This window comes from Antrostomus carolinensis, unplaced genomic scaffold (assembly GCF_000700745.2).
Source record: "Antrostomus carolinensis isolate BGI_N321 unplaced genomic scaffold, ASM70074v2 scaffold13225, whole genome shotgun sequence".
NCBI classification, from domain to species: Eukaryota; Metazoa; Chordata; class Aves; order Caprimulgiformes; family Caprimulgidae; genus Antrostomus; species Antrostomus carolinensis.
The window spans coordinates 36010-50221 of NW_010314361.1; the positions used below are offsets into that span (position 1 = coordinate 36010).

A 14212-nucleotide genomic window follows, 5' to 3' on the forward strand; every position below is an offset into this window, starting at 1 on the left:
GTGAGGTCTGAGGAGCTGGAGCAGAGACCAATCAGGTTTATAAATAGCAACCATTACATACTCTGCACAGTCTCTTATTAGCTTGACAGTATTTTCATAGGACTGAAGAACGTCTCACCCACACACATTGAGAGCAGCCATAAAGGTGCTTGAGCTCAGATGGTGCAATGAACCCTTTGCTGTCCAAGTAACTCCTGTGTGAAGATATCAGTTAATGTGCAGAATTGCTGCCATAAAACACAAAGCTGCTTGTCAGCACAGCAGAGAACTGAGGTAGCAGACCACCCTATAGGATCCAGAATTGCACATGCTGAAGCAAGCCTTGGTGTTGTTCTGAAATCAAGCCTTCAGTTTGCATGTCCATGTGAGAGCTCAATCATGTGCACATGTGGTTGAAGTTTTTTTGAAAGACAACTAAAACAATCTCATGGGAATTAATTTACTTCTTTTTTTGGCACATGCAAGTAGGCATCCTTGAAAACTCTTTCACACTGCTTCTCTGGATGTCTCTCTACAAACATTAAGAATGGGCAGAAACAGTAGGCAACTCCACTGCCTTGAAAACTACTTGAGTTACATTTCAAATCTGCTGCTCAAGTATTGACTTTCCCAACCCGTATAGACACAAATGCTATATGGGTCCCACACCTCATTTCAGTCAATCTGCATTACAGAACTGTGTGAAAAACCTACTTCTGTATGTGTGCAAAGACTGAAAAAAGCTTGAGCATTGTTCCTTAAGGCATGAAATAACTTCTAATTGATGCCACTCTCATCACATGCTTAAATATGAGTAACAGTTTCAAAGCACTCTTGGTGTTCTTACACATTTCTGTAGTTCACAGCACACTCTCAGGGGAGAGGGTTGGACATGCTGCAAGCTGTACAACCTGTCAAAAATAACCCAAACCAAAAACTTTGTATGACAAAGCTCCATCATCTTTTAATAACCTGATTCATTGCCAGTTGTAATCTGTGGTTGATGCAATGCAATACAATTAATTTTTGTTTTTACCAGTAGTCTTGTTGCAAACTCAGGCACGTTTCTTATCGTGTTACGTGCACCATCACAAGAAAATGATGCCCAAAAATGTTGCTATGACCTTCACCAGAAGTATAGCAGTCCAATGGGCTCTAACAATTGCTGGGAATTACTGTAGCAGAAGTATTTTGCATTTCAAACAAACCTAGAAGCAAAAGTATTGCATCATCACAGTTAGGCTTTTTTCCCTTATACAATCATCAGGTATTGGTTTTGTTTTTACCTAATTCTCCTTCAATTTGATACTTAAGTCTGTTTTCAACAAGGCTTCTACTAATTTTACTCTCATCTTGTAGAAAGATGGTCATTTTCATCACTGATATTGTTTTGTTTGTGGGAAACATGTTTCAATACTGTTTCACAAGTCAAATAATAGTGGCTAGTCACTAAATATGTCCGACTCTTAGTTATAAACTGTTCTGAAAATACGCAATGTAGTTTTATACTGGTTTTGTTCCTATGGGGGCCTCTATAGTACCCACCTGCCTGTCTTTTTTAAAAATTTATTTTAACTGCTTTATACAGTGCTTTACAGACTTTTTTTACTTAGTAACTGCTTATGCTTGGACCTTGAAGTTATCAGAAGTTATCACTGGAAGTATCACTGTACACCTTTATAATAGCCAAGATAAAGTTATACTTGTATTTTGGTGCACCCAAACTGGAAAACCTCTTACAAACACACTAGTTTAACACTTACTATAATGAACTAACCCTCTCCGCTCAGGTGTTCATCACGCTGCTGAAAAAATCAAGCCAGAAGAAACTGTTGCATCCATTAACTCAGATTAAATACAACAATTCCTTCTCATGTTGGCTGTGAAAAGACTGAAAATTGTATTTTTATCAGGTCTGTTCCTCTGATCCCTTCTAATTCCATCAGCTGCACTTGGCAATGAAACTGTGTTAGTTTTAATATTACTATTTTCTTTAACTATTGTTTGGGTTGTTTTTTTTGTTTATTGTTTATTGGGGTTTTTTTTCACATAAGCTACCTGTCCACATTTAACCCTGAAGATTTAGTAAGATTCACTAGACTCAAAGCAGCTAGGCTCTCTAAATTTACAGGAGTCATACAAGTATTAAGGCAGCAAAAAGCTTTAAAGAAGTTGAGAACTGATGGTTCTGTCTTCCTTCCACTGAAATAGCTCCTCCAAGCTCTCTACCGGCATGGGAACTTCTGCAAGTGCCCAAGAATTATTTTATTCTTCTGTTAGTTTGCAAACATATTTACATTGTCCTATCTGTAGCCTTGCTTTCAGTTTAACTATGTGCAGTGGAAAACAGATAATCCTTATTTGGTAACATAAGAATTACTACATTTATTCCTGGACTGCTTTGTAACACTTTATAGTTCCAATACTTCTTAAATGAGAATGGATGCTTCCCAAAGAATAGACATTTTTGCTGTCCAATTAGTTTCTGAAATATATCCTTACATTAAGGTGTGTTACAAACCAAGGTCCTTATTTTAGAGACCTAACAGCATCACCACCAATAAGCATTCACCTGCCATACTTACTCCTCCTAGAATGGTTTTAACAGCTTCCTCATTGCTAGATACACCCCACAACAGTGTACACACTGCTGCACCCATTTCTGTGCAATACTCTGCTTGCTGCAGGAGCTGCTGCTTGGCCTCATTCAGCTGCTGGCGAAGGTCTAGTTTCTCCTGAAATACAAGGAAATTTTGGCTGTATGTCATATTAGCCAAAACAAAGTTTCTAGGCTAAGGGACAGAACAAGAAACAACATCATGGCCATACAGGAAATGAGGAAAGGGAAGGGTGTGGGGTGGCAAGCTCCCAGCAGCTGCAGATACATACCTTCTCTCTTGAGCTATATCTAAGTAGTAAGGACATCGTGGAGGTTGACAGTAACCAGAAGCCCATCCACAAAGTCAGACCAAGTGACTCACCGAGACTGAGTGGCACCTAGCGAAGTCTGATAGGAGAGTCTACTCCTCTTAAGCAAACAGCTACATGTCTTTTCGAGAGAGAAGGGATTTCAGCATCAGAGGTCAGCCTTTCCAGATACCTTTAAAAAGATACTGGAAACATCTTATAGGAAGGAAGGGTTGTTTTGTTTTTCAAAACAGACTTCTGCCTTAGCCAACACAGTAGAGCTGCTTGGGATCGAGGATAAATACTGTTGTGTCTAACAACATTTTTCTATTGGCATATTCCTGATCAGCAGTGGCAAAGTAAGACAGAGTCCCTGGAAAAACACACCTAAGGTTTCAAGTTTGGAGGGCCTTTCATACCAAGAAAGTCCAGCCACCATCATGTATCTATCACCAAAGTGAGCTGCTCAGTGATCCTTGCTACAAAGCCTAAAGGAAGAAAAGAGCAATCCAACATGACCAAAACACAATTTCAACTGGGCAGTGCTTCTTTCCAATCACAAGGGAAGCTGACCAGAAGAGTATCATGAGATTAGGTATGATTCTAGGCCTCACTGGCTTTCTACCAGGTGCCACAGGGGTAGTGAAGCTGCTGCACTTCTCAACTTAAGAGCTAGTGCAGACACTGATATCAAGGCAGGGATACCACAGTCTGCGATCTTCTCAGGGTGGGTGGGGGCTGCCTGCTGACTCTCAGCGGGGTGGTATTAAGACAGCGCTGCCAGGAAAGATAAAGGCCAGTCAAGAAAAGTGATGCTCACTCAAGTATTAGAGGAGAGAGAGAGAGAGAATCATAGATCACACAATGTCAAAAGAAAAGAAGGATCTTGCTCTGCCTATGTTGTGGACCTGGGATTTTCAGACTCACCACAGAAAGCACCCTCCTCAGCCCAGCCTCCCCTGTGTGTTTAGCCATCAGGATGAAGTCTGGCGAAATGAGAAAGAATCTTTTCTATGTCAATTTTGAAAGCAAGTAAGCAGAACAAAATTTTCAACCGTGTGTTCCTATCAAAATTTTAAAATAAGCATCTTGTCATTTTAGGGGTTCACTTGAAAGTTTTGTGTTGAGGGTTTGGAAAAAATAGAAATGTAAACTGAAAATTTATATAAGATGATATCAACCAGTACAAAGCTCCTCATACTCTGTTTGTTATCAATTACCCACCTAGCCTCCTGCACCACACCTGACAGCCTGATTTGCATTGCTTTATCATGCTGCTAATGGAACACACAGGCTAGGATTTGTAAAGTTCAAATTGAATTTGTCAAGCAGATTTATGTGCATATTTACTCTCTGGAGTCTCTTTCACCTTATAGTTTAATATATGCAAAAGACTGACACTTGCTGATGATTCCCTAGGCACAGAAGTCCCAGGAAAAGTCTCTTATTTCTTAATACTTAAGATATTTTTTAAGCAAGTTTGCTAAATTTCATCTTTTACATAACTTACTCCCAGACCTATCAGCTTTTCTGTCACCATGTGCATCATGTCCACAGGCATCTTCCTGTCTAACCCCTATGTTATCACTGTCTTTTTTTTCTGCACTGTGCTTGTCTTAAGAAAATGTAGCTTTCAATACATTTTATTTGCATTTTGCATTTGGATCTGAATACCAAATAGTAAGATGTAAAACTCTGCAATACCAAAGCTAGATCCCCCCAGCAAGCATGCAAAGCCAGCACAAGAAATGCCAGAGATTTTAATAGATCAAAAGTAACATCAGAACAAAGGTATGAAGCAAGGAAAACAAAATAGTACATTCAAGAGCCAGGAAAATAAACAGAGCCTGCAAAAGCAAATAGCCTAGCTGGAAGCAACACTCCTGAGAGCTCACATCACGAAGCAATCACTGTGCTATGCAACACCACCATCTTCAGGAGAGGGTCAAGGCACAAGAATACAGCAGTGCTTAAGTATATAACTATGAAAAGACAGACAAAGAAGACATTAGCCAAGAATAACATGTGCACTTCAAGTTTTGCTCAGGTTCAGAAAGCATGGCAATCCCCTAATCAGTGGTACAGCACTGCACAGAAATTTTGGAATGCAAAATGTTGATTTATGATCCCCTCAGAAAAGGGCACTGCTCAACTCAACTAGAAAATGCATTTATTTTACGTTTGTTTCAGTGAATCATTTCCTTTTCCTTCAGAAGATAAAACATGTAGAAAATAATTCAGAAACTATACGCAAGGAAATGAAAAACACCATGCAAAGTGATTAACAGGAACAAAAACCACACATATACATACACCATCTTCTTTTATCCCAAAAAGCTAAAGGATTTCACAACGTACCTAAGCACGGTCCACTCAGAGGAATACACCTTTGTGGCACATAACAGAAGCCATTTAGACAACTAGTGTAGACTGTACAACGGCAAAGACATGAAGAGAAGAGCTTTGATCAGGAACACCAAGACAAACTACTCCTAGTAAACTACTCACGCTTTAAGTAAAACTTTCATCCAAAAGAAATCACAAACCTAAACAGCCTGCAATTTATTTTGTAATAGGAATGTGACCAGAGGGTGGGACCCACTTCATTAATATCTAAAGCAGCAACATTAAATCCTACAGAGATTTCATCCCGAATGCTTATACAACCAAAGACCTGGGTGCACAGCAAAACTCAATGAGTACCTACTGCCAAACTGCAATAGCTATCCCAGAAGAGACTTATTTTGAAGTAAGGAATATTAGACATACATAGACAGCTATTCCATCACACTTTTCATTCATATCAAAACTTAATTCCAGAATTACTTGTCCGTGCAGATGTGCCCTAAAAGTGCATGTCTAAACTCTTCATTTATTCCTTTTAAAAAATAATTTCTGTAGATTCATCTTTATTTGTGCAATCCCAAGGCTGCAGATATTAATTCTAGAAGCCACCAAAGTGAGCTTCTGCTGACTACTGAAGATACCTATCAGCTCCAAGGAAACAAATTTCTGCAGCAAATAATCACAACTCACAACTCTCTCAAAAATTAAGGCGCTATCCTGTGTGATCCTGTTTGAACCCCAGTGGCTTCACAGAAGACCCACAGTCTGACAAGTCACGGTCTTTGCCATTTCTTCATTGTTAAGAATCTCCCCTCTCATACGCACTAAATGCAATATTGACAGAGAAAAAGGAGCCCTGCAATTGTTCTTTGACTCACAGCTGTACACAGCAATCAGATCAGTAGGTGGATTGAGAAAGACTGTTAAAACTAGGTACAGAACAAAGGTACACACCTCACAGCAAGCCCAAAAAGAGAAGCCAGTTTCATTTAGTACATTGTGTTGTACAAAATGACAAAAATGACCACTGACAGTTGGTCTCCTGCCTGTGTACATAACAGAAGGATGTGGACTCTCCTTCTCCGGAGACATTCAAGACCTGCCTGGACATGTTCCTGTGTGACCTCCTGTAGGTGATCCTGCTCTGGCAGGGGGGTTGGACTAGATGACCTTTGGAGGTCCCTTCCAATCCCTGACATTCTGTGATTCTGTGAAAACCCAATGTTTTACTTCAACTTGTTAATATAAACAAAATAGTAATGGTTGATTTTTAACTTTACATAGGCCAGATCAAACCCTGCTGAGAAGCCCATAATGTAACCCCCCCATACAACCACACCTGACACAGGATGGAAGTTAGAGAGCTGTAGGCAGTTAGGCAAGAATTATGTACACAAGCAGGAGACCAACTGTCAGCTGTGCCTCTGTTTGTACACACCAAATGCTTTTTAGTACTGTATGGTATTATATTTTGACTAGTTATAATATTGATCCTTTTGCTCCAGAAATATCAAGAGGAAAAAAAAATCAGTTATGAACTTACAGCTAAGTAATTTACTCATCACCTGACTATATAAATAGAAATCCCAGATTGTTTTCCAGGCTGAGGATGTATTTTGTGACATGAATATGAAAACCTGATAATTACTGCTTTTGTTATTAAAGCTCAAGCATACAGACTATATTATACTAATATTCTGACAGCAAATATACCTTCTTCTCTCTCATGCAATCTGCCTGGGCTGTTTCCAGACGGGCTCTGAAGTGTTCACAATCCATTTTCAGCTGCTCTGTTTCCTCCTGCTTTTTCTCCATGTCTGTGATAGGATAAATCAGATAAATGAAGCAATAAGTTATGACACACGGGCTTGCACTAAAGAAAAAAAGAATCCATGAAGCAACATTAATGAGGTGCTTCAAATAATGGCTTGTGTTAGACCACCTCCTCGTGGCTAAACTGGTATTTCACCATTTGCTACAGTTCTTATAAGAAACTAAATGAACATGATGTTTCTGATTTGAAACAGGGAAAGACTCAATCGCATCTAACTGTTAAACACTGTGTGCCAGTAAGATACCATTCTGGAACTGAGCTCCGGCTCTTCAGGGATTTTTAAAAAATTACTCAATTTTTTTACTACTTTTGTTGGTTTTCATGTCTAGTAGCTTTGAAATTCAGTGAGTATAGTGAAAATTTGAGGAAAAAAAATACCAAGATCAGTAAAAAGCAAGTGTTTCAATATACAATGTACAAATTTTATGAGTAGAAATAATAAAATGCAACTACTTCAAACGTTTTAAATTAATATTTATAAAAAATTATAAGACATTATAAACTGTTTAAACATTATATGCCAGTGATAAGCAAATTTTATGATTCCCTGGAAAAAAAAAAAATCTTTGATGTTATCAGAAATACATTCCAATTTAGATGCTTTATTTTAGTGAACGGAAATCAAGTTAAAAGTATTATATTTCCCAATTTTGTTTAAAAAAATTAACTTTGAAGGATATTTTTAACAATTGTCGCATATTGTATTTTACTTTTAAAAACCACAATTCTGGATGCCTAGTACTTACACTGAAGAAAGGAAACAAGTTGTCGCATACTGTATTTTACTTTTAAAAACCACAATTATGGATGCTTAGTACTTATACTGAAGAAAGGAAACATATTTAAGTAATTCCAAAAAGTAATGTCCAAATATCATCTACTGTAATTTTGGTTAGCTTGAAAAACAAGTGACACCTCACTTCGAGCACCATACCCTTGATCATGAGAGTCTGGTCTATGGCTTAACACACTTCAAATACTTCCCCTGACGTGGGGTCAATATTTTTGAATGTATTTACCAAAGAACATATCAAATTCAATCACAAAAAGAAAATATCATTAAAAAAAAAACCCAGCCATTATTATCCAAAGAGCTTGTATTCTGGCATTTTATTTAGTAATTCCATATTATTTGGAAATAAATTCCTTTCTTTTTTGGTCCTACTTGACAAAATATTATCTTCTCAGTTGCTTTGTGTGGCAGGTATCAAAGAAGATAATCTAGCCACAAACAGCTTTTCTAAAGAGGTGGAACCTATTTTCACTCAGCCCTTCTGTGATCCTAAGCCTTCAACACTGAGACTTTTTAACAGAAACCAAAGAGGCCAGGCAAGGCAAGGGGCCACTCCTGGGAAACACGGATGCACCAGGGCACGCGCTCTGTGCTTTCAGTTCTTTTCAACCTGCAACCCACATGAAAAGAATGAAAGGGCAGATGGATTAATTGAGTTTTTGAGGAATAATTCTGGTCAGCAGTAGGAAACTTCAGTTAAATTCAGACCCATGGACCTGTTACTACGTGTGTGTTAATCTTAAGTATCTGACAGAAAGATGTCTTGAGGCAGAGTAGGGCATGCTCTGCTTATCAGTGGCAGATCGAGAACCTGTTTATCCTTGTCAGGTAAATACATCCAGTGGAACCCAACTCCCAGTGAAAATCTCTCTCACTGCTGGGAAACAAGCTCTGCTGAATGAGAAGAATCGCTTCCAGCCTCCAAGAGGAGGGATCCACCCTGAATCCAGTATCAGCACAGCCAGCAGACACACAAAGATGCCACATCCTTCAATGTCAGACTTCAAAGGTCCGGGAACCAAAACTGAGCCAGAAGGAGGGGAACAGTATTTACTGAGTGTTAATACAATGCCACCAGTATCTTTTGAAGTCCTCCAGATAAAAGATGGATGTGTCAACCTCTTCTAAGGTATCACAGTGTTTTATGTCAAGGCAAACTAGACCCATTCTAGAAGAGAAAAAAGGGTAACATTGATGAAGAGAGATTTACTTCCAGCTGTGTTTCACTTCTGGAAACTCCCCCTATTACATCCAGTCACCCTCTCAGCCATGCACACCTTTGCTCTGAAGAGGATACCAGGCTGTATGCACCAGTCCTGACGTTTCATAGCCTCTTGACACGCAGCAGTAGACACTTCCCTGACACCAAAGACCGTAGCTGTACTGCTGACTCCTGCACACAGTGGTCCTAAGCAGAACATAGGGAAGCCCAAGAGGTTCTCCCACTGGCTGCAAGTTCTAACCCCCAGTAAAAAAGTTCCTTCCCTCTTGACAGTAAAATCTGGAGGCCCAGACCGTCTACCTCCACCAAGTGAAAAAGAAGATTTTGCTATCGACTTGGACGAGCAAGAAATATGGAATGGCATCTTCATCCAAACAGGAAATAGATAACTTTACCCCTGCAGTGGTGAATCTGACTCTGGGAAGAAGTGGCATTTGCCCCCAGGACAGACAGCAGACTCAAAAGCAGAGCAAGCAATGGGCACAGTGAAAGAAGAGGAGGCCCACGTTTCAGGTGGGCTCATTCTCATCCATGCTGCAGGTCACACCAGGAGATTCTCTGGACTGGAGATCTAATCTCAAAGCTCTGGGAGGTGCAGAAATTAGTACAATTACAATGAATGCCAACAAATAATAGAATTCCAATTCTACTGATCCAAATTCTAGATCAATGTTAAATGCAATTTTTAACATTTCCCCGGTGGGCCAAGTTCCACTAAACAGATGCATAATAATACAGAAAATTTGTTGGAGCTATTTTTCTAAGATGCCTGGAGCCAAACACTCTTCCTGAGGAGAGTAGTAAGAACAAAACAGACTTTTCTTTTTGAAATTAACAATTGCCCCAGCAAAAACCTTAGCAAAGCCCCTGACAACCAGCCTGAAAAGTAGTTGGTGTTTATAGCATTGACCATTGCCAGTTCAGGTCTCAAATACCACCTATGGGATGCTCCCATAGCAAATGAGTATCCCTACTGACCTAGATATGCAAGTGAAACGGGTAAAGATCTCTAGGCTTCTCAAAGCTATTCAAGACTCCATCTGTCTCACAAGGGAATGGGCCAGAAGTGTTGCAAGTCTCCAACTATAATCTTCCCTTCTTGAGGAGCATGAGAATCTGCTAACCATTCGTGTTTACAATATTTAGAGAACTGCAAAACCTGATGAAAGTCTAGAGAGATGTACAAATCACCCATTATGCTTCTGTAAGAACAACACGAAAAAACAACTCCAGCAGCTGCCAGGACTCCTGTAAGCTTCATATGCCAACACCGAGAGGCTGTATTTAATAAACAGCACGAGAGAGCTCACCATCCTGTGACTGAAGATGGCTTGTGATATTCAACCATTTGTGAACTGTATTCTCCACAGCCTCCTTCCAGTCTGCCCGATTGCGTGCGGCAGAGGCAGGAGCAGAGTGGAGTAGCAAAAATCACCACTCGACTTGTCCAGGTGTAGGGGCAAACAACGGCAAGAGCCTGAATAAATATTCAAACAGCCTCACTAATTGCAAAATAAATCTATGCTGCAGAGATATACTCAAGAGAGTTCAAAGGCTGACTTGGCTTCAGGTACCCCTCCAAAGGACCTAGAGTGCTGGCTAGCCAGCAGAACGTTTGAAGGAAAGTCTCAAAATCCTCATGTTGATGCCATAAACCTTCTGCTGGAAGGGCCTGACAGTGTCTCCTTGATGCCTGTCACGAGCAGCATCAAGAAGGATCCGTGAGGGAAATCTTGAGACTGAGCACTCATAAAAGTAAAACAAGGATCTGACTAGTTGAGGATCTTGGAACACTTGTGCAACTGGAAAGTCCTTGATGCCCTGCAATGGCACAGAGAACACTTCCAGATCCTACATCACTTCTTGTGACACAGATGATGACTCGACTGGCAGAAGCAGAGGTGGCACAGTCTCCTCATCTCTGTTAGAATTTGATGGCGTGGAAGAATGTTTCCAAACAGTGGACCACTGAGGCAGCTGGAAGTTCTGCCCCAATATATTACTTGGCATCGGAGACAGGCGTTGAGGCTCTATCTTACTCTTTCTTAGGCAGCTGTTGCAAATTAATTTCCAATTAATCACCTGATATTCTAGAAGAGGTGTACTCTCTACATTCATTGCTCGTCCTGTGTCTTTGCAGACCAAACCAGTTCCCAGGAGAACAGGTGAACTGTAGTGCTGCACACAAGCTACAGGCCCTAGGGAAGGCGATGACTCAGACCTGGTCCCGATGGCACGTTGGGAGCAGAGCGATTGTTCAGAAATAATGCACAGAGAATCACAACACTGAAAAACTGGACTTTGGGGACAACAGTAAAAAGACCTTTAAAACAGAGAGTCTTCAATATTTTTTTATTATTATGAATATTTATGGCAATAAAAGCATTCAAGCTAAAAAACAAGATGAGCTAAACACGACAATATTATCTCTTCCTTTAAGCTGAACTTCTTATTCACAGATATTTACCATATTTTCTTGCTGTGCATCTAAAGTGACAATGTGAAAAAGAGAATGCTTTCACCTTTTCTCAGAGGAATCATTTTTTTTTCCTGATAGAGTTTCCCTCACTGACTGAACTAAGTATGCTTTTATCCACAGTAAAATATTTTTAAAGATTTTACATGTCTAATTATTTCTAATGCAGTTTGTAATTTTCTTCATTACAAACACATTAATTTACTGAAGCAATCATTGAACATCAAAGTTTAATCTGGAATACTTCCAAAAACTCTACAACTATTTGTAAGGGCATGACAGTTTGTTCTAAGTGGTTTTGGCAGAAACTATAATAGCTAGTAACATGGCACTACTCACTTGATTCAATAGCATCCAGTTTCTGGAACGTCCCCAGGATATCCCCACTTAATATTCTGGGTAAGAAATCCCGCAATTGCATAACCTCAGTTGTCAGCCTTTCCAAATCCCTCCTTCTGACTTTAACAAATTCCTCTTTGGTCTCAGCCTTCTGAAATAAAAACAAACAAGCACACAAAAAACCCCAACAACCAACCAAAGACACTGTTATAGCCTTGCAGTGCTTTTCTGCATGAATCCCTTCTCTCAGACAAAAATATTTCTCTGTATTACATAATTTCAGAAATTTGTAACCTTTTAAAAGAGAACGATGCAGTAATAACTAAATCCAAAAGTCGCTGAGACAAACACTTTGGCCATAATCTAATTTTTGCCACTCTGGCCTAAGGTAAATCATATTACCTCTCTGCATCTGTTTCTTCACCTAATAATGTCTGCAATGTACCTCAGAATGCTGTAAAAATTAAAATTCATGTTTTAAAACATGAACAGCTATGCATATGCAAAACTATTGTTTCAAGACTGTTGTGAAGCAGGCAAAGTAACTCAGTTTTTTAATTAAAATATCTGCAAGATCATCAGTCACTTTGCTAAATTACAATAGCTCTTTTAGAAGAGAATGTATTTTTTTCAAAAGAATTAATGTTTCGTGCAGAGCAAAAACTATCTTCAACCCAAACCCCCATAAAAGTAATTTAATCCCAAATTAAGACTAAAAATATTTACTAGTTTCCTCTTGTGCCAAGCTACTGCTACAAAATAACTTTGATTCCACAGTTCAACAGCATGCTCATTAATTTTAGAAATTTCTGTACCAAAACACTCCTAAACTCCAGTTTCTGATGTATGTACATGTGTGTGCTGCTGTATGTTAAAGGCTACCACATACAAACATAAAGGTTTAAATTCCTTTGCCTAAAACATTAATTATCTAATATGCTTTCACAAAGCTAAACTACAAGATAATCTTAGCAGTGTTTTGCCCTGCATTGAGAATGGCGCAGAAAAAATGAGATAGATCCTTTATGTGTCACATCTCTTTCTTCCAGGTAAGAGAGGGTACTACAGAACAACCCGTCTTGGTTGTCTGTCTATCTTCTAAAGGTACAAAACATGCCATCCCCACAGTCTTCTCAACTCCAGCTGCACAAGACAAATGGAGGTCATTATCACTGGTAGAGACAATGCTGGCATTGCTATCCTTTCCAACCACTCCCTACAACTCTCTCTTTTTGCTGCTCTACTTCCTCAGGTTAAACATTTCCTTTAATTTTTCCTTCCTACTCTGTTTCTTTCCCAGCTCTCTTTCAAACCCAGATAGTTGTAGGTACGGAACAGGCCAGTTCCAGCCTTCCCGGTTCAGAGGCATTAGAGCCACAATAACGGCATGGAAGAAAGGTTTTACTTTTCACTCGAATTCTATGCTCTGAGACACATTTAGGAAGTGCTTATGGCAAAGTTAGTACGGCCAAGTACCACCACATTACACGATTCAAGAAAACTACAACTCATTTAGGTCTCATAGAATCACAGAATGGTTTGGGTTGGAAGGGACCTTAAAGACCATCCAGTTCCAACCCCCCTGCCATCAGCAGGGACACCTTCCACTAGACCAGGTTGCTCAAAGCCTCATCCAGCCTGGCCTTAAACACTTCCAGAGAGGGGGCAGCCACAGCTTCTCTGGGCAACCTGTGCCAGTGTCTGACCACCCTCAGAGTAAAGAATTTCTTCCTAATATCTAATCTAAATCTGCCCTCTTCCAGTTTAAAGTCATTTCCCCTTGTTCTATCACTAACTGCCCTTATAAGAACTCCCTCCCCAAGTCCCAAGAAAGTATGGAATAAATGAATGGCAACAGGACTCTACAGATGAATGCCATCCGCATGTCAGCAAACAGGAAGGACAGAGACATTTTGGTATTGCTCAAAATTCTGGAGCACAATTTGGTACAGGCATAAAAATAGCTCTAATTCACTAGCAGAAGCTAAATTAAAATAAAATACACTACTGAAGTACCGGGATTAAGACATGACATAGACAATAAGGAGAAAATTCTCATTTACATTTCCCACTGTAAAGGCAGATCTTTGCAATACTGCAGTTCCAAGAGACAAGTTTTATTGCGATGCTGAAGCAGCTACTCAACACCTCCCCCCACTGCAAGAGTATATTACAAAACAAACACAGACAACGGAGAAGAGCAGTTTTCTCTCCCGCCCGTTGCAGTCATGGCAGGTGACTGGATGCAGGAAATTTTACTTCAGTCCTCACAGAGTCCTGGGCAGGTCACTGAGTGCTGCACCTCAGCCCACCACC

The 14212-nt window shown here is 39.8% G+C and overlaps 1 protein-coding gene across 1 annotated transcript in view; it reads right to left on the minus strand.

Annotated features, from left to right (window-relative positions):
* HSF2BP (heat shock transcription factor 2 binding protein) overlaps positions 1–12047 on the minus strand; it is a gene marked incomplete at its 5' end in the record, with an annotated part of 32039 nt that extends 19992 nt beyond the window's left edge. The window contains 3 exons of the mRNA XM_010167622.2: positions 2565–2714; positions 6946–7049; positions 11897–12047. Of these exons, the coding sequence (XP_010165924.2) occupies positions 2565–2714; positions 6946–7049; positions 11897–12047 (405 nt within the window). The remainder of the gene's footprint in view (positions 1–2564; positions 2715–6945; positions 7050–11896) is intronic.
* Positions 12048–14212: the final 2165 nt, after the last annotated feature.